The following is a 20,630-nucleotide window of genomic DNA, read 5'->3' as shown; positions in this document are numbered from 1 at the left end:
GAACAGCTAATTAGCCGAGTGAGGAGGAGTTGGTTTTTAAGTTTTTTTAACAAACCATTTTAATAAGCATTGGCTCACAACAAAATAGTTCCAATCACGTACATTCTTCCTCAGTGCTGACTTAATCCTGGTAAAGGGGTTACATAAACATAAGTAACGGTAATTAAAATCATTCTAGTTTGACTTCTAATGCTCTCTGCTTTTTGCATGGCAGCTAGTTCAAGTACTCATGGATACAAAGATGGGCATCATGTTGCTGATGGATCTGTCTTTTGACATCACGCTGCTTCACTAGCCCATAAAGTGACATCACATTTCACCTACGTGATACACAGGTTAATCAGAAAGACATGGATGACAGTTGTGCAACTATTTTATAAAAATAAATAACTCACAACACTTGATGTGCACTTAACTGTATATTCTAGAATGGGTAGAAATGGCAGACATCCTAATATGAAATGGGGTTTGCTTTACAATTTAGAGATTCCCCTCAAATTTCTCTTTAGAAATACCGTAGAAACATGACCCAGATTACCAAGATCTCATCATTACATTTCTCTGCAAGTAATTTTTTCCCCTTGAAACCCAAGTAAAACATTACAAAATACATGGAATTTCCAGTATTCCAAAGATCCCAATAACTAGCTTTACACAAATAAAACTTTTTTTCACTTCTGTATTAAACTCCACCTGCCATTTCAACTAAAACAGCCGCAGCTTTTAGTTAGCATGAATTCCTTTCCGTATTCTAACTACTTTTCAAGCAGTATGAGAAACATACAGCCAGAAGAATTCATATGGAAAACTACAGTGTCCGGCATGCTCAGCGCGTGGCGCGCCTTAGTGACGCCACACAATATAGTCGCGCTGGTTGGCTGCGGCGAGAGATTTGAACTGAGGTAAGGCGCGTGCCGGAGAACTGAAAGATTGGTAAACGATTCGGTCCTGTGAGAAAGAGGCGCCCATTAAAAGTGACTGCCGTCCCGCCAGAGTCTGGTATGGTGCGCTGCTGAGTGCTATAGGGCCGTCCATGTGGTGTTTTGTTACCTTTGTGCTGGTGTCTCTCCTCGGTGCTCTCTCAGAGAAGCCTGTCTTAACCACCTCTAAGGTGCGCACATTTGTAAGGGGAGTTTGGCGTAATAAGGCTGTCTGCCGCTATCCCGCTGAAGTGACCCCCCCCCCCTCCACCAAGCGTATTGTGCCTAATATGTTAAATGCGCAAATGGTAACTAACTTATAATTTACATGGTTTCCCGTTTAAAGGGACACTCCAGCCGTCATATGTTATTTAATGCGTGTGATAGCTGCGTGGGCCCTGTGTCCCTCTTTCAGATGAATTTGGGATTTGGCAGAACCCCCCATACGTGTTTGACACTTCCCCTGCCACCCCTTGTCTCCCTCCCGTCTGCTACAGCACTGCAGGCAGGGGGTCTATTGAGACCCCCACATGTATGTGTGCAAAGCGATTGCGTTGATTTTAATGAGATCCCTTTTCTCCCACTAAGTATAGTCCTCCACAGAGCAGGAGGGCAACTGTAGCGTTTGTTTCTTCTTCTTCTTGTTTTATATAGCACAATCAAATTCCGTAGCGCTGTACAATGGGTAGACAGGACATAACAAGTAGTATGTAACATAACAAATTGACTAACAGAGACAACAGGTGAGGAGGGCCCTGCTCAAACGAGTCTACAATCTAGAGGCATTTAGGGTGTATTACACAATATGTAAAGGTGTCAGTGTAAGGGATGGACCGGCACCCTAGTAAAAGTATTGTAGGAGAGGGACTAGGAGAGGTGGGCTAAAGGAATATGGGGGTGTTAATGTGTTGTCGGCGTCCTTACAGAAGTGGGTCTTGAGGGATTTCAGGCATTGCAGAGGATAGGGGCAGCCCTGGAGAAATCTTGTAAGCGGGCATGAGAGCTAGAAATCAGAGGAGAGGATAGAAGGAGATCACTGAATGAGCGGAGAGACCGGTTAAGGAGTGTATATAGAGATGAGTGAGGAGATGTAGGGAGGGGGGCCGCTGTGAAGGGCTTTGAGAGTAAGAGTGAGGATTTTGAAACGAATCCTGAAGCGCACAGACAGCCAGTGAAGAGACTGACAGAAGGGAGAGACGTTAGTAAAGTGATGTGAGGAAGATAAGTCTGGCAGCAGCATTCATGGTGGATTGTAGAGGGGTTAGACGGTTAAGAGGGAGACTAGCTAAAACAGAGTTACGGTAGTCAAGACGGGAGATAATCAGGGCATGGACGATAGCCTTTGTGGCATGCTGTGTTAGGAAGGGACGGATGCTGGCAATGTTTTTAAGATGGAGATGGCAGATTTTAAAGACAGACTGAATGTGGGGGGTGAACAACAGGTTGGAGTCAATGGTGACACCAAGACAGCGAGCATTTATTAACAATGGTGACTAGTTTCTAGCGTCTTGGACCCATCTGCCTGTTCTAATGATGGCAGTGATGCTTTGCTTTGCTATAATGGATAAATTGACGACATTTCTTTTCTTGTTCTAGGGTGCTTGCCTTTAGTGGAAAGAGATGAAAGCCTTGAAAGGAGCAGATTTTATTAAGCTTACGTCCTCCCTTGAAGCAGCTGAGAAGCTGCAGACAGAGCTGCAGGTGAGTTTTCACACGTGTTAATATCTGTACAATGGCCATTCCTACGATTAAGCCCGCAGCCCGCAAAATGCTTCAGGGATCATTCAGGATTTTTGGGGAACTTGTTATGCAGTTTCAAACCTTTGGAATAAAAATTATATTTTATGCTACACGCCTGTGCAGTGTAGGTAATCCCTGATATGTATGGGCTTTCAATTTTGCTTGGGAACCCATGCCTGCAGCAGCCTGGCTTACGGGTGCTTCATTCCGTCCTTAGGTGTATCAAAACAACTTAAAATTAACAAGAGACTGCTATTTTTGCTTATCTGTATCTTAACATAATAACTCACATGGTTTTGCCTCTCTTGCATTTTAGTCATGCCTCCTAGATGGTCCTTGTGACAAGGTACCTTCTGATCGTTTTGCTGATCAACGGGTGGTTTGTGATCGAGTGCTGCGTGCCTGTAACCATTGGGCTGGAGACTCCTCTTGCAGTGGTCGGCACCTGCAATGTTTAGTTTCTTTAGCGGAGCTTGCATGCCAAGGATTTGGGGCATCCAGCCCCCAACGCACACCTTTCTACCTGGAGAAGATACTATTTCACCTTCTAAAGAATGTGTCTGCACGAGAATCATCCTTTGAAGCTTGCTTTCAGTTATCACAACTCTTGTACTCCTGCCTTATTGGCTATCCCACAGATCAGAAGAGTTTAGGAGACTTCATTGCTGTGGCTAAAAGCAGTTTTCAGTTCCTATGGAAAGCAGCTGGAGACCAAGAGCAAAAGAAAAATCCCTGCCCTAACAATCGTGAGATACTTTGCCTTAGGTTACATGGCTTACGATTTCTTATGTTAACAGAAGGATCTATATCACGTGGAGACTCTCCTGTGTCCGTATCGCGCCATGCCAAGTTTGCAACAGTAGCTTTTGAGTCCAAAGGAAAACTATGTGGCAAGGATGATGCACACTTCTTAAGCCAAACTATTGGGACTCTGTTGGTGAAACATCTGGTAGAGTATGAGTCCGGGACAGGTTGGTGGACTCGCTGCCTAGTGGAGCTGACTTTAGAGAGATGCCGCTTTCTATGCAAAAGAAACTGTTTTCAGGAGGCTCAAGATGTAATTCAGCATGCACGTTGTTGTTTGAAGGGATCTGAGGGATGTTGCAATGCTGGCTTATCCCTTTTAGGTTTTTCTGTGGAAGTTCAAAAATCTGGTCTATCCCATGGAATTGCGAAACATTTAGAACGGATGACAGACACAGTTCGCAAAGCCTGTAGTTCTGGAGAAGGGTGGCTTTGTCAGGCGTTGAGTGAGTGCTGTCAGTTCTCAGTCTCCTGTTTGGATGTACTCTTAAAACCTGTTGCAGGCTCCAGGGCACTACATGTTGAGGAAGTCCTCAATTTGGCATGTTTTATGGAGTGTCACTATTACCTTGTGGAGAAACAAACGTCTTTGGTAGGTATCTCACGACTTTCTTGTTTTAAAAAGAAAGAAAAATGAAGGGTGTAGCCCTCCCGTTCATAATGGGATTGTCTTGTTTCTCCCATCATTATGGTCTGTCACGCTAGCCACTTTTTCCTGCGAGGGCTGCGGTGGTCAGAATTGGTAGCATTGGTGTGTATAGTGTGGTGTATGTTACAGTATGACATTCGCGTGAGTGTGTATGTCAGCATACAGTGTGTATGGTCTTAGCATGTGTACACGAATTCAGAATGTTGGCGTGTTACTGTAAGGTGCAGAAATGATAGCTGCACTTTGAAATTGACAGTCTGCGGTTGTGTGTAATACGTTTTTATTAAGCCGGCACAGAAAGAGTATATGGAGTCGCAAAAACTTTCAGGGCCGCGAAGGTCCCCGCAGAAGCAACCTCTGATCTCTCGATATGGCTATATTAATTGTTCGTATAATAAGAAAAAATTATGACATTGTTTTAAAGTTCTTATCTCCAGCACTAAACGAGTGTGATCTATTCAGACATCAATGGGAGGATGAGGATAAAACTATTGTTTTGCTGTTGCAAAATTAACAAATGTTAAAAATTACGTTTATTTCGCATCTAATGAAATAACTAGATCACAAAATGACAAAAAAGGTCATAGTCACAGTAGTGTGGTGACTTCAGCCATCCTGCGTATCGAGACAAGCTTACCGAGGGCTTCAGGGGAGTTATCCATGGTCTTGTTTCACTGATCAATATCTTGGGCTCAATATAAGCTGATCATGAGGAGCATGTTTGTTTATGACTGCATGTTTGGCTGTCAGTGGCATTATTTGAGTCTAATGTATATTAGTGTGAGTAAAAGTGATCAGTGTTTGCGTCATAAAATGACCCCTCCCTCCACCCTTAAGGAAATGATGTGTACACCATTGCCAATTTCAGGTCCTGCACACAATGCTATTTTTAAATAAGCTACAACAGCCCTTTGGACTTAGACCCTCCAGTAGCTTCGCTTGACAAGGGGTGCTTTAGTTCACATGTCCAATTAATAGTGTAGAATATAGGTGTTTTGTCACAGTCTGCATTTGTGTACACTGTACAGATCCTCTCGGCAGGACCAGCTTCAGATGTCTCTGCCTCATAGGTCTTTCTTTCAAATATAGAAGGTATTTTGTGTTTCGCCCAGGTCCCAAATGATGCGGGTCGCCAGCTCCGTTCCTTGAAACAGCAGCAGTTCAGTGGTCTCCAGCAGTTCTCAAATGCTGCCTGTTCCTTCCTCCAGAGCTGCAAGGTACTTGTCTATTACAGGTTTCTCTTACGTTATTGTGAAGCGGCAGCCCATGTAATGTATTAATACAGAGTAATAAGTGTAAACGGAAAGAGCCACTTTAGAATACAATGGTGTCTGAGCACTATCTGGCTGTAAATATATTTTGGGGCTTATAGAGTAACATTGAATGGGCATGGTGCAGTGCTTTTCATCTACATAGTTGATCCCATATCTGTGCTCCCAACTTTAGCAGAAAGTAGTGATCAGCTTGATCTAGTAGGTACATTTTCTATTGTTAATGAGGCTGTCCATGTTTGCAGGATCTCCGTTCTAGTGATCTGCAGCAGCTGATGGCAGCGTGCAAAGATATGATTTCCAGGATACTAGGATCCTTCCAGGGTCTGTCTGGTCAAGATGCTGCAGACTTTTTAAACCTAACAGGTTTGTATGTCAGCGTCTTTGTCTTAAGCCATTTATGGGGGACTGGTTGGGCACAAAATATCTGAACAAAGATGTCATGAAATTCTCTTTTTTTGGTAGCTTCATGTGTCCATAATGTGGCTTACTGGTTCTACAACCAGAAGAAGTATCAGGAAGCGTCAGAGCTAGTGTCTCCCCTTTGCAACCACCTTGCTGTGGCTGGTCCTGATGGAGATCCAGATCTGTCATTGGAGAGAGTAAGTCTCAAGCACCCCAAGTATGGAAAAAAACTGTTGAATGGCTATATCAGCTAATGTGAAAGATATGCAGACATGTTTTTGCAATTAATGATAGTTTTATGCATTTGTGGGTTTTTTGCCATTTCATATTTGATATTAAGTGTTTTAAAGATTGGAGGGGTCTAAATAACAGTTTAATTATCGCTATTAACAATTCTTTAAACGTAATGTACAAATTATACCTAACATTTTAGGTTTCCAGGACAGTTTCACGATTTAAATCTTTGTGTAAAGGTTAATGATCACGTTGTCATCTTTTGTTTTTCGTTGTTTTACATTAAATAAAATGTATCTCCTTATGTAAAGACATGGGTTTGATTTAATCTGGAGACCTTTTCATACTTCAGCTCCACCGCTGTTTCCGACTGTATGCGGAGAGCCTGAGGAAAGCCGGCCAGACCGAGCTGGGTCTTGCAGCTGTAGTTCTCTGGTTGCGGGCTCTGAGAAGTCAGATTCGCCAGCAGATGACCGAGCCGGTTGCCCTGTGGGTCAGGCTTAAAATGGATGGTGCAAAGAATGGAGTCGAGGATCTGAGGCTGCAGTAAGTGATTCTAATTACAGTCTCAAGACGCCTTTATTTTGTTGGGGGGGGTAACTTTATCTGTAAGAGCTTAGATGCATGGCGGCATGTTTCTTCTAATCATGTTCTTTTCTCTTATCAAGTACTCTGAAAGATGGGCTCAGTGACCATCCTGTGGATCCAGAGCTCATGGTCTCCATCCTGGCTGAGGAAATGAGAGGGTACAAGTCTGTACACGGTGACACAGGGCAGGAGCGTTATAACACTATCTGCGATCTGCTCGAGCTGTGCAGTGAAGGGGGCAGCCTTCAGCATCACCGGGCCCCTTTCCTTCTTGAGCTTGCTCAGGTCTTGTGTTATCATGACTTCACTCGCCATACAGACTGGTAAGTAGGAGAAGTTCTTCTGCATTAAGCGGCAGATTTTTTTGTTTTTTATTCACAAACGGCCGCAATAATTTGAATAACTCCAACTACTGCCAGTTTGTGTTATTCTTACAGTTAATACATCTCCTCACAATTGATTTTCTCAGAGGAGATGTTGCTGCATAGGTCCCTTAACAAGGTGTATGAGAGAATCTCTCATTGCTGTTTAAGTGATCTGTCTGTTTTGGCGCTCACTCAATGTTCATGCCGATCTCTATAACCCCTTAAGGACCAGGCTGTGTTTTACCTTTTGTACCATTGGGACCGAGGCTGTTTTAACACTTTTGCAGTGTTCGTGTTTAGATGTAATTTTCTCTTCACTCATGTAGTGAACCCACACAAATTATGTTGTTTTTTTCAGGACAAGGAGGGCTTTCTTCAGATACCATTGTTTTAATCATATTATCTAATTTCCCATAAAAAAAATAATAAAATATGATGAAAAATGTAAAAAAAAAACACATTTTCTGACTTTTACCCCAAAAATCTTTTACTCATCCAAAAAAGCTAATGAAAAAAACTACTAAATATATTCTACTATTTGTCCTGAGTTTAGAAATACCCAATGTTTTTATGTTTTTTTGCTTTTTTCTGCACGTTATGGAGCATTAAGTACAGGTAGCGTTTTGCTATTTCAAAACCATTTTTTCCAAATCTGGTAATTCCTCCCCCCATGTGCCATTTCGGGTATCTTTGAAGCCGGCCAATGCAATTTACCCCATCAAATCATATATCTTTGAAAACTAGACAGCCCAGGGTATTCCAAATGCTAGTATTTTAACCCTTTCCATGCATGAGATTCTACCACCAGCCTTTGCCACACTTTGTGTTGGTATTTTTTTGGTATTTTTTTTTACACAAATTGTACTTTGGGTATACATTTATAGCTCCAGGTGTACGTCACTATCAAACAACACCCTAATATGTGTTCAGGAACATCTCCCGAGTTCAGTCATACCCCACATGTATGGGTTTGTCTGGTGTTTGAGGTTAAAATGCCACATTTTGGAAGTGCGCTTTTTTTCCCCCCATTTCGGTCAGTCTGTGCCTATGCCCTATCTTTGAGCCCGGCCACTCCAATTTACCCCATCAAACCATTCATTTTTTTAAAGTAGACACCCCTTGGGTATTTGAAATGCTTTTTATTTAAATTTGTCCACGTCAGGATTTTTGGGAAGATACAGCGCTAATTTTAGCACTTGCTCATAATAATAAACTTTATTTTTTTATTTTATTTATTTTACTCTTTGAACTTTTTTTTTTACATTTTGCTGGAACTGGATAGTTCCTCTAAAGCATAATAATTTTTAAATGTTACCATGTTTTTTTTAAGCTTTTTCTTTTTTTCCTTTTTTTTTTAAATTTTTTTATTTATTTTTTTAATATTTTACTAATCACATAGTGATTAGAAAGCTGGGCTCCATTGACTTGTATGGTTGAATGCAGTACCTGTATTCAACCTGCAAGTGGAGCCAGAGTTCTCTAGAGGGTCTGGAGACCGTCTAGCCAACTTTTAAACCTTTATTATTTTTTTTCCCGGGCCGCCGCCATCTTACGGATGGTGAAGACTGCGTGCAGCTGCGGCTGTGACCGCTCTCCGGAGCGGTCACAGTCCATCAAGAGGTAAGTGTTTGGTGTCGCTGGATGCCTCCTGATCGAGGCATTCCAGCGACACCATTGAAGTTTAGGAGGTGATCGTTGATCGCCTCCTAAACGCTTTTAAAACGGGCGTCCGCCGCCATACAATGTATGGCGGCTGTTGACGCCCCGGGGAGGGGCCAGACATGGCCCATCATGCCGATCTCGGTGTTGCTGAATGCCTCGACATCGAGGCATTACAGCAACACCGTTTAAGCTTAGAAAGTGATCGTTGATCACTTTCTAAGCTTGTTTAAGTCTGATGACGTGTCAGGTACGTCATAGGTCGTTAAGTGACCGTTTTGCATGACGTTCCTGACCCGGCAATGGACGTTAAGGGGTTAATCATCAGGAAGAGCAAAGAGCGATCATTACAGTAAATTAGATTTATATAGTGCTATGAGATTCAGTAGCACAGTTACAACAGGGGACTGTGAAAATATTTCACATTTTAAAGCTGACATTAAAATTTACATACTCAAGACATATTCTGACGGGGGGGGGTCCCTGCTCTTGCGAGCTTACCCTATTAACAAAAAAACAAAGGGAAAAAAAAAACTGTGATATAATGCCAGATCTGTAAACTTTTAATAGGAAAATTGTGGGATTTAAAAAAAAAAAAAAAAAAAGTGGTGGCATGCAATTGGTAAATTTCTGTTTTGGCATCTTCTTGAAACTTAAAAACCAAAGAAATTAACTTTTTTTTGTGTGTTTAAGTAGAATTGGCTGTCTAAACTCATCCTTAGGAATGTTTTTTTTTTTTTTTTTTTTTTTTTTTTTTTCCCCTCTTCTTCTTCCATCAAGGGTTAAAGATTATGCTAAATAATTGTGGTCCTCTTTTAGCACTGCTCTAGATGCCATCCAGGATTCTCTTCGTCTCTTGACATCTGCCTCAGGCCATTCTGCAACAGATGGGTGCTTGGTAGATGTTAAAGCCCAGGCGCTTCTCTGGCAGTATATCTGCACGCTGGAAGCCAACATGCAGGAGGTATTATATACACTTAAATTTTAATTAACCCTTGATCTATCGGACTACAAATCGGCTTCAAGGGGGTTGACTAGCTGGAATTGTAAAGATGAGTAAATGGGCCGTTAGACTCCAGGTTAGAGACCTAGACTTTATTTTGGCACTCTTAAATACAGTTTATATGCACTAGTAAAGTTGTAGTTCTATTAACCAATATGTTAGTGTTTGACTCTCACATACTGTTTAATATCCCCATAAAAAGTGATATTTGGCCTTTTAATATGATGAAAAGAGAATGCACTTCATTTTTTTCTTCCCCTAAGGGTTTAGAGGAGCAGCAACGAAAAGCAAAGCTGGAGAGTCGTCGCCAGTGGACAGGTGTAGAGTTTGAACCAAATGACCTAAACTATGAAGATAAGCTTCATGACGACCAGTCTGTGAGGGATGGCATTTGTTTTACGCTAGCAGGAGAAGCTGGTGAGAACAAATAAAGTGGTGTATACCTGTAAAAGAGTTTGATTTTAAGCAGCTAACTTAAATCTTGCTCTTATTTAACTTGTTAGGACCTATGAAAGCTTTGGATGAAGCTTTAAATCTGTGGAAAGGTCTTCTCTGTGGTTCTCAGGTCCCACCACTGAACAATGCGGAACAAACTGTGTTCTCATTACACTTGCTGGGGTCACTTTTCCGTCTGATGGGGAAGGTGAGTATCTGCTGCTTTAAAAAGTCAGTTTGGAAAGTTTTTTATCATGTAGGCTGCCTGGTTAATAAAATGTTTCACAGACACGCTTTCCTCCTTCCTTGTAGCCACTACAGTCCATACAAAGCTTCCAGCTTGCCAGTCACCTGTGTCACTGCATGGGAGATTATATCCGCCAGGTGGGAGCATTGTGCCAGCTGAGTAGGCTGCTGTTCTATTTGGAGAGTCCACAACATAGTCAGGTATGCTATCGCCTTTTCTAGCATCTCACAAACATGGTTGGCTTATCGGTTAGGTAATTGGCTTAGCTTATGTCCCCACATGACTGCGCACAGTATAAAATATTCCATGATGCCCTTACTAGCATTTCAAATTACCAAAGGGGGTGTGTTTAGAGGTGTGGGCAGGGCTTTTTTGGGACTTTTTATGTGAATTTTAACTTTTTTTATAGCTCTGTAATGAAGGCATGTATAATTAGTACATGTTTTTTAAGCATGCATCTAAGTTAAATACATATTATGTTTGACTTTTAGGGCCCTAGCATAGATATACCCACACCCAGGAAATAGTCTAAATGCCTAAAACTGAGGCATATAAAGAAAAGGAAATAGATCTGGCTTCCAAAGAGGCGATTTATTATGTGTTTTTATTTTTTGGTTTTTTTTTTAAATTTTTTTTATATGCCCACAGGTGATTCTCCAGGAGGCAGAGGAAGTATTAAAATGTGCTGACACTGCCAGTGAAAGTTATACACTGGCTCAGCTCACGTGCCAACTCCTCCGCAGCCATCTGTACCGTGACACACACAAGGCAAGTGGGGTGAGAGTGGGTAGTTTGTCAAATGCACTTATCCTTAAGTGGCAAATACTGAATGTTTTCTTCTAGTTTTGTGAAACCTTTGTAAGTTAAGTGGATATGTCCAGAACCTTTAGATTAATTTATTCTAACCATGTTTCCATTGAGCTCCCCTTTAAATGATTGGATTTCCATTTTATAAAATTTCATCCTGATCCATAAATGACAAGCTTTCTAAATGTATTTTTCTCCATAAAGGTTGAGGAAGGGGTAGAATTGCTGGTGGGTATACTTCAGCACCCATCCCTACAGAAGTCGGCCAAGGCGTGGTACTTATTAAAAGTTCAAGTCCTCCAGCAGATCTCAATGTACCTAAGGCTCCCACCAACAATCCTCTGTCCAAAATTCCTCAAGCAGCTGCATGCATTCGGTGAGGCAAAGACATCACTCCTTGGTAGAAACAAAGTTTAGAAGCATGCATCTAGAACATCTTTGATTAGATCTGTTTAACTCTCGGCTTTAGGTTGGTATACCCCTGAGTCTGCTCTGACAGAAGCCCACAAGCTCCTGCGAAGCATTGTACTGCTACTGCTTGGGAATGATGTGTTGTCCTCTACTAAATCATCTTCTGAAGTGCGTTTTGTGGATAATGGTATGTAGGTGGACAGTATTAAAAACTACAGTGACTGGATGTCTTCAAAATAGTAATCAAGATATCTATTATGATCAGGAGAAAACCTTCTCCAGAAGTGGCAGGTGCTTGCTGATCTCCTTAGCTGCTCCCAGGATCTCATCACAACCCTGTGCCGCATGGGCAGTGTTTCTGAGGCCAAATCATTTTGTCTTGAAGGGCTTAGGCTAGCAAAAAATCTGCAAAGCATGCGACAGTAAGTATTCAATCAGTTTTAAATACTTTTTTTTTTTTTTTTGTTTACAAAGTTAGCGAGTACAATCCAAGTTAAAACTGGTCATTTAATAAATTACCTGCTTTTGTTTTAAATATTTTTTTTTTCTTTCTGTCTAACCTTTTGATGTTTATTTGGTAGAAGTGTTAGAAAGCACTCTACACGAGCATGAATGATTTAGAATGGAATGTTAACATCCTCTATTAATTCCTGTATAACACCTTTACCTTCATCAACACTTCTTGTTGACCATACAAAGGTAATTCTGAAGCATTTAGGGCCATGTTTCTGTCTGGTATCTTTTAATATTATCCATACAACATTTCAGTTGTGCAGATTTCTTGGTGAGAAAAGCCGAACTGGAGACTCTTCGCTCAGAAAATCCACTCTGTGAAGAAGACCTGCAGTATGTGGTTTTCCTGATGGAGTCTTGTACCGGTAGATACATATTATTCAAATTTTTGTTTTCAGGTTTTTTTGTTGTGTCTCTTGGTTTTATGACTACTGTTGCTTTCTATTAGATTTCACAGTGAAAGCTCAGAAGAAGGTGGTGGAGATAAAACTATCCAAAGGAAAGAAGCCAAATAAAAAGAGCCATGCTGCTGAGCCTTCTCCAAGCCCACCAAAGGATGACTTTCTCAAGGGTATTGCTCTTCAGTATGTAGAAACCAGAGACTTGGCAAAGCCTCCAGAGTCCCCTACACCGCACCCTCTCTCTGAGAAGACTCTTCCAGGCTTTGTGTCCCATGATGACGATTGCGAATGTGACCTTTGTTCTGATCTAGTATTATCTTTGCTCTGCACTCGGTGGATGGTGGTTCGTGCTGAGAATGACTCCCAGAGCCGTGAGCTACTGAAAATTGCCCTGTGTCGATGTCTGTCTATAAACCGGCGCTTTTCTAGAGTCATGCAAGTTCTTGTCGACAGAGGTGATGATATGACGTCTGCTGAATTAGGTGCGGCTGACGAGATCACTGCAAGGATCTACTTTTCTCTTGCATCCCTGAGCCCCCCTGCAAAGCTTCCAGAAGAAACTCTGGAAGATGGTCTAAACTTCCTGTCATCCCGTCCAGCTAGTTTTCCCAAGTACTGGAGGGCAGGTCTTCTCCTGGCTAAAGCATTGAATTCTATCTATAAACTTGCTACTAAGCATGGAGGGTGTATTGCAGATCTGTTCATGCAGGCATGGGGCTGGCAACCACAGCGTAAGGCACAAAAAGATGCTGATGCTGAGAGCAAGTTATTAACACACAGTATGGTCGCCAACAAAAAGAAAGTTACTATTAAAGTTTCTGAAGATCTTCACCCCACCTTCTGCCTGGATGAGTCTGACTCGGAGCTTCCACTCATATCCACCAAACCACAGTCAACCCCTATGAGGAAAGACTCTCCACCCCCGCAATCAAAACCTGCCATCTCCACCCTCCCCCAAAAAAGCAGCGTCTCTGTATATAATGAAGAATCCCCCATGCCAGAATTACTGTCAAGAGCACCCAGGAGGCGCAAAACAAGGACCGTTATAAAGGTCGGTTTTTATTTTATATAGACTAGATAAATGGTGCTTTTATAATGAACCTAACTGTAAGTTAACTGTTGGATGTTTCCATCATAGCACTGCTTGACCTTTGTGATAAAGCAGGAGCAAATTGTACACGTGGCATGCACACCAACATTGTCTGTTTTTGCATCCCTTAATGTCTATTTGTGGCATGTGTGCAAGCTAAAACATTGTGGCTAAATCTACCTATAATTAAATCTGTTCCTTTGTGCCCATGTTATATAGTATTATACAGAGGCAATGAAGCTTTCTTTAAAATGCCACCAAGCAAATTAATGATAAATGCACGTTAATGAAAGCTGTAGCTTTATTGGTACCAAACATACATGTATGTTTGTATGCATGCATTTATAGCCCCAGGACTGAAGGGTTTCTTTAGTTATCAACAAGGCCATGTGTAAAACAGTTCAGGAGCTTTAGATTAGATTAATCACAAATTGGTATTTGAATCTTTCATTGGACTTCAAATCAGTCAGGTCAGTCCTGGCAGGGTTTATTTTACCAACATGTTTTGCTAGTGATATACTAAGTTTTAAAGTATTGGTTATTGTGCTGCGGCATTTATAAAGGAACTAAAACATTACATTAACGTGTCATATACTTTCTAGGAGATTAGGAAACGTTATACTAATGAACTATTCTATTTCTATTATTTATGCAAGATGGTTGGGTTTTATATTTTCATAAAATGCACATAATATCCTGTTTTAATTTTAGAACACTGTGATATAATCAGATCCTTCGGATTAATCAATCTGTTTCTTCCAGGTTAATTTCAGCGACAGTGATCTTGAAATGCCAGACAATGATCCGGATCTGAGCTGGAAGAAGACAGGGCGTACGAGATCTGGAGCCCGAGGGAGGGGGATAGGAAGGAGTACGGCAATGCAAGGACCCCCTGAGTCTGATGAGGAAGAAGGTAGTTTAAAGAGCAAGCCCAGGAGAGGGAGACCCAGCACAAAGAAAGCTTCCAAAGAGTGTAGCCCAACTGGTCTGCAAACGCGACGACAGCAAGGGAAGAGAGACTCTGCTCCAAAAGAAGTAGAGGTGTTGAGGTCTATAAAGGAGGAACCAGAGTGTTTCCTGAACGACAGTATTGAAGAGTTGAGGGGCTCTGACACAGAGGAGAAAAAACCACTAAGAGGTGGGACACTTGTTACTTTCATACTACTGCAGCTTGTATTTTCCGATGACTTATCTGACAATCTGCTCTTCTCTTGTTGTACAGCTAGTCGGAAGGCACTGAAAGCCACAAAGAAAGAAGTCAGAACAGTGGCAGAGTGTGAAGTTTTAAGAAGAGATGCTGGAACTGAACGTCAGAGTTGGACTATGGGCGTAAAAGAGCGTCAAGCTGATCCAAACCTGTTTAGCATCAGCGGCCTTTTGTCTTCCCTGCCTGATACTTTCAGTAAGTGCACATTCTCTGAGCAATATGTCTCTGCTAGCTCAGGTTATCCTCCATTGTCTTTGAATCTTGCGCATTGGACTCCATCTTGGATTAAATAAAGGCTTGTTTCTGCATTTCTCCATGTTTCAATTTAGCTTGTGTGGCTTAATGCGGTTTAGAAATTTACATTGATTTCAGACATAGCAAAACATTAAGGGGCATTGACCTAATTTTGCTTATTGTATCTAAGTCTTCAGCCTATATATGGGGACAGTGACATAAGCTTTGTTATGGAAAATCTGATATGAGAATGTCACCGCTCTCCTGTAGCAGTTGTTGTAGTCCAGTTGGCTCAAGAGGTTTATGAAGCACAAACCTAGGACATTAAAATAATTTAGAAATGTTTTTTCAATTGATTAACGCACAATGTTTTATGTCTGCTCAGGCATCACTGAACTGGACTCCGTTTCCTCTCTTCTCCGTGAGGCTCTGGAATCCGTAGCTCATTTTCCTCCAAGCATCCTGTATTCCCGCTTATGCCGCCTCCTTGCATTGTGCACTGGGGGGCAAGACCCCTACACCACGTCGCTTCTGGTTAGCGAGTCAGTTTCCATCACGCTGCGGCACCAACTCAACGGTGACATTCACAGAAAGCTGCGGTTAGTTATCTCCGCGTGTTACTAATTTTTTTTAATAATGCCTTTTTAACCTGCCCACTGTCTCCATTCTGTGTTCTGTGAGAATTTGCTTTCTGCCCGATTTATCCTTAAGATCAGTAAATTGTGAAAAACACGCTGCACATAGTTACAGAAGGCAAAAAATCCAGTTGTGGCTCTTTCCAATTTTGCACAAACTAGGGAAAAATTCCTTCTTGACCCCAGAATGGCAGTCAGATCTCTCCTTGGATCAAGAAGCTGTTTCCCCATAATAATGGGGAATGTCTGTAATTTGTTCTAACGCCAGGTGACAGCAAAACTGAATGGCAAACGTGCCAAAAAATAAGCGTAAACTTATTTTTGTTCTATTGGGTTAATAAAGTTGTATATTTAGATGGTCAACCTATCTTAAGGCTAAGGTTATACAATATATGTGTTTCTGACTTGAGTATAATTGTCATGCTATTCTGCTGCTTCTAGGAAACTAAGGAAGGAAAGCTCTGGGGATATGTCTGACCGTCTCCAGGGCCTGTCTCTGTCAGATGATAAAGATGCCAAGACTCAGCATCTCTCTGACCTGGAGGTACTGTTCCGCTTTCCAAAGCAGGCATTGGACACCCAGCATTTCAGAGAACAACTTCAACAGATCCCACCACGTATGTCACTCACCGTGCCTGATATCTGCTTACAGAATTTAGTCTGACTATGACTGTTGATCGAGTTTTTGTTTTGTTAAATAGATACAGCTGTGTGCATACTAGCACTTGCTGATTCTCAATCAAGTAATCCTGGTGATCACCTACTGTTGACAAGACTGGAATTTGGAAGTGCCCCAGTCACGGTGCAGATACCTACTTCTCACCTGAAGGTAGCTTCATACTAGGATAATGTTAAGCGATTCAATAAATGAGTCGGTTTGTATTGGCATATTCTTTAAGATAACATTCCATACAGTAGCCAGAGGTTTCTTGCTGACTGATGTGTGATGGTTTATATGTATTTAAGGTTCCTTGAAACCAACTAGAGTGAATGAAATTTGCAAACTTCTCTATTTGCCTTGTCCTCCAGGTGCCTCTGAGCTGTGCCCTACAAGAATTTGATGAAATTCAGAAGCAGCAGAAAATAATCAACAACTTGACGTCAAAAAAGGAGTGGTGGGAAGGACGCATGAGAGTGGACAGTCGAATGAAGGTAGGAGAGCTGAGAAGAAAATGTTCCCTCTCCATAACACACAGATGTTTAAATATTGACATGAAATGAACTTGGTACCATATGCTGTGAGTTTTGCCCCAATGGATTCATAATCTATATTTCCTTTAAAGGCTTTGATCCAGTCACTTGAGGATCAGATCCTGCACTGCTGGAAGGGGCTGCTTATGCCCCCATGTTCTGTCTCTGCTGTAGCAGAAGAATCTCGCAGATTATCTAAAGCTTTGTCACATTGTGGCTTGAACACCTTGAACACTTCACTTTTGAAGGTAATGGCAAATGTGGTTTTTGATCCCATAAATCAAACTGTACAGTACTAGTGCTTTAACACCTATCCTTTTCTTTTACAGGCTGTGTTGGGGGGTAGCCATCACCTCACACCTCAGCTTATTAGTTCATTTGTCCAGTGTTTTGGTTTCTCCCAGCCCAAAAGGGCTCAGGAACTCCTGCAAGCATCAGTGGAAAGGGTTAAATCCAGCACCGAACACACAGAAGGGCATCTGGTTCTTATACTGGACAAGGTGAGAATAGTCTACTTACTGTCCAAGTAGCTTTGCTCAAAATGTGCTTTACTCACATTATAGCGTGTTTAGCATGCTGCATGGATTGTCTTTGTGTATTGTATTGTTTTTTTTCCCACTCGGTCAACATAAACTTAAAAAAAAAATACTCGGTTGTCATTATTTATTATTCATTGACTTTATAAAGCGCCATCAAATTCTGTAGCGCTGTACAATACTACAAATTGTAGTATAATTGTATGACTTTAGAACTGTATTTTGACCAAAGTACAAATGTTTACTTGACGTGCCAACTAACTCAAGTGGGGTTGGTGGGAGAAAAAGTGTGTGTAACGCTTTCTATGCCAAGATTTTTATTTAAATATATGGCACTGATCACTGTGATTAGTAAGAGGGTCTCCACTGACTTGAACGCAGTACCTTTATTCAACCTTCAGGGGGAGTTTAGCGTTCAGGGTGGTCTGGAGAGTCCCTCTTGTGAACTTTTTTTTTTTACGATGGTCATATTAATGGGGCACGTTGACGCGCCGGGAAGCAATCAGACGTGGCCCCTGCTGCCTTTTTTAACATCCAGGCATTCCAGCAACACCCATTTAACTTCATGATGTGCTAGGCACCTTAATTGTCACCAACAGGATGTATCTCCTTGACGTGCCTGGCACATCAGTTGTCGTCAAGCGGTTAAATAAATTTGTCCCATGCACAGAAAAAACAAAGCAAATACTTGTCAAAATAAGCTCACACAATTTGTTAATTTGTGCTCCATATCCGGACCTATTAAAGTATTCTTAAGTTGCAGTAAAGCTGCGTATGTAGTTTACTTAAACCCCAAATAGGTTATGAGTTTTGCTTTTTGGACTGTGCGCAAGTTGAGTCTGAAGTTATTTGTATTTTCTTTCTACCAGCACCTCCAGAAACTGCCTTGGGAAAGCATCCCCTGTCTGCTGGCCGCATCTGTCACCCGTCTCCCATCGCTGCATTTCTTGCTCAGCTATGGCCTGCTCAGAAAGGTAGGGACTTACCTGCTTTCTGCTTGGATTTCTCCCAAATGTTTGTTCTCCCACCCGTGTCTTATAAAAAAAAAAAAAAAAAAAAAAAATGTATATAATGTGAAGTTGCTATCATTTTAAGGTAATATTTTTTGAGATCCTAAGAAGAAGGTTGTATTTTTTTAGCACACAAATGTCATGGCAAAGAACAATAACTTGAAGGTAGTGTTGTGAGCCATTTTTTTTCTTCTATCCTGCAGCACCAGCCTCAGGCAACCCTTGTTAGAGGTGTGGACCCTAAACAAACCTTCTATGTGCTCAACCCTCATGCAAACCTTCCGGGCACAGAGGAAAGGTTCAGGGAATGGTTTAAAAAGTAAGTGCAAGTTACAATATGTTTTTTTTTGGTTTTTGTAAAGTAAACATGAAGGCTTCTAAGGTAGCATTCGTTATACATTGAAGCGATGCGGAACAGGCATATGTTGGACTGCAGCTTCAGCTCTGAGTTGGAAATAACATGCTAGCTGTTGCACTAGCTAGATATAAATCATATGGATTGTGTCTAAAAAGATATCTACCTGTCCCTTTTTAACCCCTTAAGGACAATGGGCGGTCCCTAAACCCATTGAAAACAATGCATTTTGAGCCCGTACATGTACGGGCTTTGTCATTAAGGGGTTAAGCTGCATGCCCTACCATATAGTTGCATATAATACTTGCATGGGACTTGAAAGTACCATGGATAAATAATTATTTGATCATTTAAACAGTGCTGTGCATAGACTTTGTATCACATTATTACAATGCATCTCCCACCTGTCAACCTGCAGATCGCCCCAATAGGCAGTCATGCGATTTGGGGGACCTTTCCAACAACGGTACTATACTAAACTTGGTTATCCAAGGGTTTTTAATCTAGAAGCAATGTCATAAGAACTGCTGTAAGGAGAAGTGCTTACGATGGGACACGCTGCCAGAACATCTGACTAGTTGCTGTTTTGGTTGCTTGAATGTAGAAGTTTGTCCAGAGATTGCTGTCTAAAAATGTGCCAAATGATCTCTTATCAACCAGGACGGAGACGCTTTTAAAACCTTCCTTTGATGTTTTAGATTAATGTTCTGAACGCCACTCCTGTTGCTTTATTTGTAGTGAGCCTGGTTGGAAAGGAGTGATCAGATGTGCTCCAAAATCTGATCAGCTTCAGTGTGCGCTCGCCAAACAAGATCTATACATGTAAGTATGCGATAAAATACTGTAGAAATAAAAGTCCCGTGAACTACCCTCTCCCTGACCCTGGTTCATGCTTTCCGCAGCTATGTTGGGCACGGTGCCGGAGCGCACTTCTTAGACGCCCAGAGTCTCCAGCGCTTGGACTGTAATGCGGTGGTGCTGCTTTTCGGCTGTAGCAGTGCTGCCTTGGCAGTTCGAGGAGATTTGGAGGGAGCCGGCATTGTCCTAAAGTACCTGATGGCGGGATGGTAAGTTAGGCAGTTCATTTATAAAGTGAGCAGTAGGGTATACGCAGCTGGTAGGATTGGGGCTAGAATAGCAGCTCTTATATCCTGTAAACTATAAACCTGACCCAATCGGTGCACCTGTCTATTTTTAATGGAGTGTTTATTTTGACTTTGATGCAGTTCCACTTACACAAAATATTAACAGCTCTCTAGTATGTAATTTAAAATGGACCATAACAGATCTGCCGCTCTATTCCTTCCTATGAACGCATAACGCATTTCACACGCTTATCTTGGTTTGTATGGAGCCAGGCTGTCAGTGCATATGTTTGTGCGGTATGACAAGATTTCACAAGGGGCTTGGACATTAATCGGTTAAAGGAAAAGGGTAACTTTTTTTTCCTACAGATTCTAGGTTTGTTCCTCCCCATAATTACAGATTACTTGTGTCGAAGGTCCGGCCGTTGGTTAAATATGCTCTTCTCCTTTCCATTTTGCAGCCCTCTAGTTCTTGGGAACTTGTGGGATGTCACGGACCGGGAGATTGACCGATACACCGTGGCCTTTCTGCAGAGTTGGCTTAAAGCTGGCCCCGGGGCCCCTCTTCTGAAATACCTGGCTGAGTCTCGACAAGCACCCAAGCTGAGGTTCCTAACTGGTGCGGCACCCGTGGCTTATGGATTGCCTGTCTCCCTGCAATGAATTCCTTGTATAGAATAAACCGGTGCTTTGTACAGAACATTATTTATATTGGTTTTATAAGTGCTATAATTGCACCACATCAGTTGTATTTCCAGCAATGTGTCGGTGTGCTTCCTACTGCTGGGGACAGCCATGTTTTTTGTAATACATGTAGTATCACAGTTCCTTGCTT

General features: G+C 41.8%; 1 protein-coding gene across 1 annotated transcript; it reads left to right on the top strand.

Moving 5' to 3' along the window:
- The first annotated feature begins 915 nt into the window (after window positions 1-915).
- ESPL1 (extra spindle pole bodies like 1, separase) lies at window positions 916-20,524 on the top strand. The gene is made up of 31 exons (XM_053456212.1): window positions 916-999; window positions 2,517-2,621; window positions 2,977-4,056; window positions 5,226-5,330; window positions 5,630-5,750; window positions 5,850-5,986; window positions 6,376-6,569; window positions 6,692-6,934; window positions 9,455-9,599; window positions 9,902-10,055; window positions 10,142-10,281; window positions 10,386-10,520; window positions 10,969-11,088; window positions 11,332-11,503; window positions 11,597-11,725; window positions 11,804-11,960; window positions 12,307-12,416; window positions 12,500-13,503; window positions 14,305-14,680; window positions 14,765-14,944; window positions 15,369-15,582; window positions 16,060-16,235; window positions 16,320-16,447; window positions 16,648-16,770; window positions 16,902-17,057; window positions 17,139-17,309; window positions 18,215-18,319; window positions 18,559-18,674; window positions 19,449-19,532; window positions 19,613-19,777; window positions 20,257-20,524. Exons 2-31 carry the CDS (start codon window positions 2,541-2,543, stop codon window positions 20,456-20,458), a joined length of 6,423 nt encoding a protein of 2,140 aa, XP_053312187.1. The 5' UTR covers window positions 916-999; window positions 2,517-2,540; the 3' UTR covers window positions 20,459-20,524.
- Window positions 20,525-20,630: the final 106 nt, after the last annotated feature.

The sequence above is a fragment of the Spea bombifrons genome, chromosome 2 (genome assembly GCF_027358695.1).
Source record: "Spea bombifrons isolate aSpeBom1 chromosome 2, aSpeBom1.2.pri, whole genome shotgun sequence".
NCBI lineage: Eukaryota > Metazoa > Chordata > Amphibia > Anura > Pelobatidae > Spea > Spea bombifrons.
The sequence above is the reverse complement of the archived record's forward strand: the minus strand, read 5'-3'. Positions and strand labels throughout refer to the sequence as shown.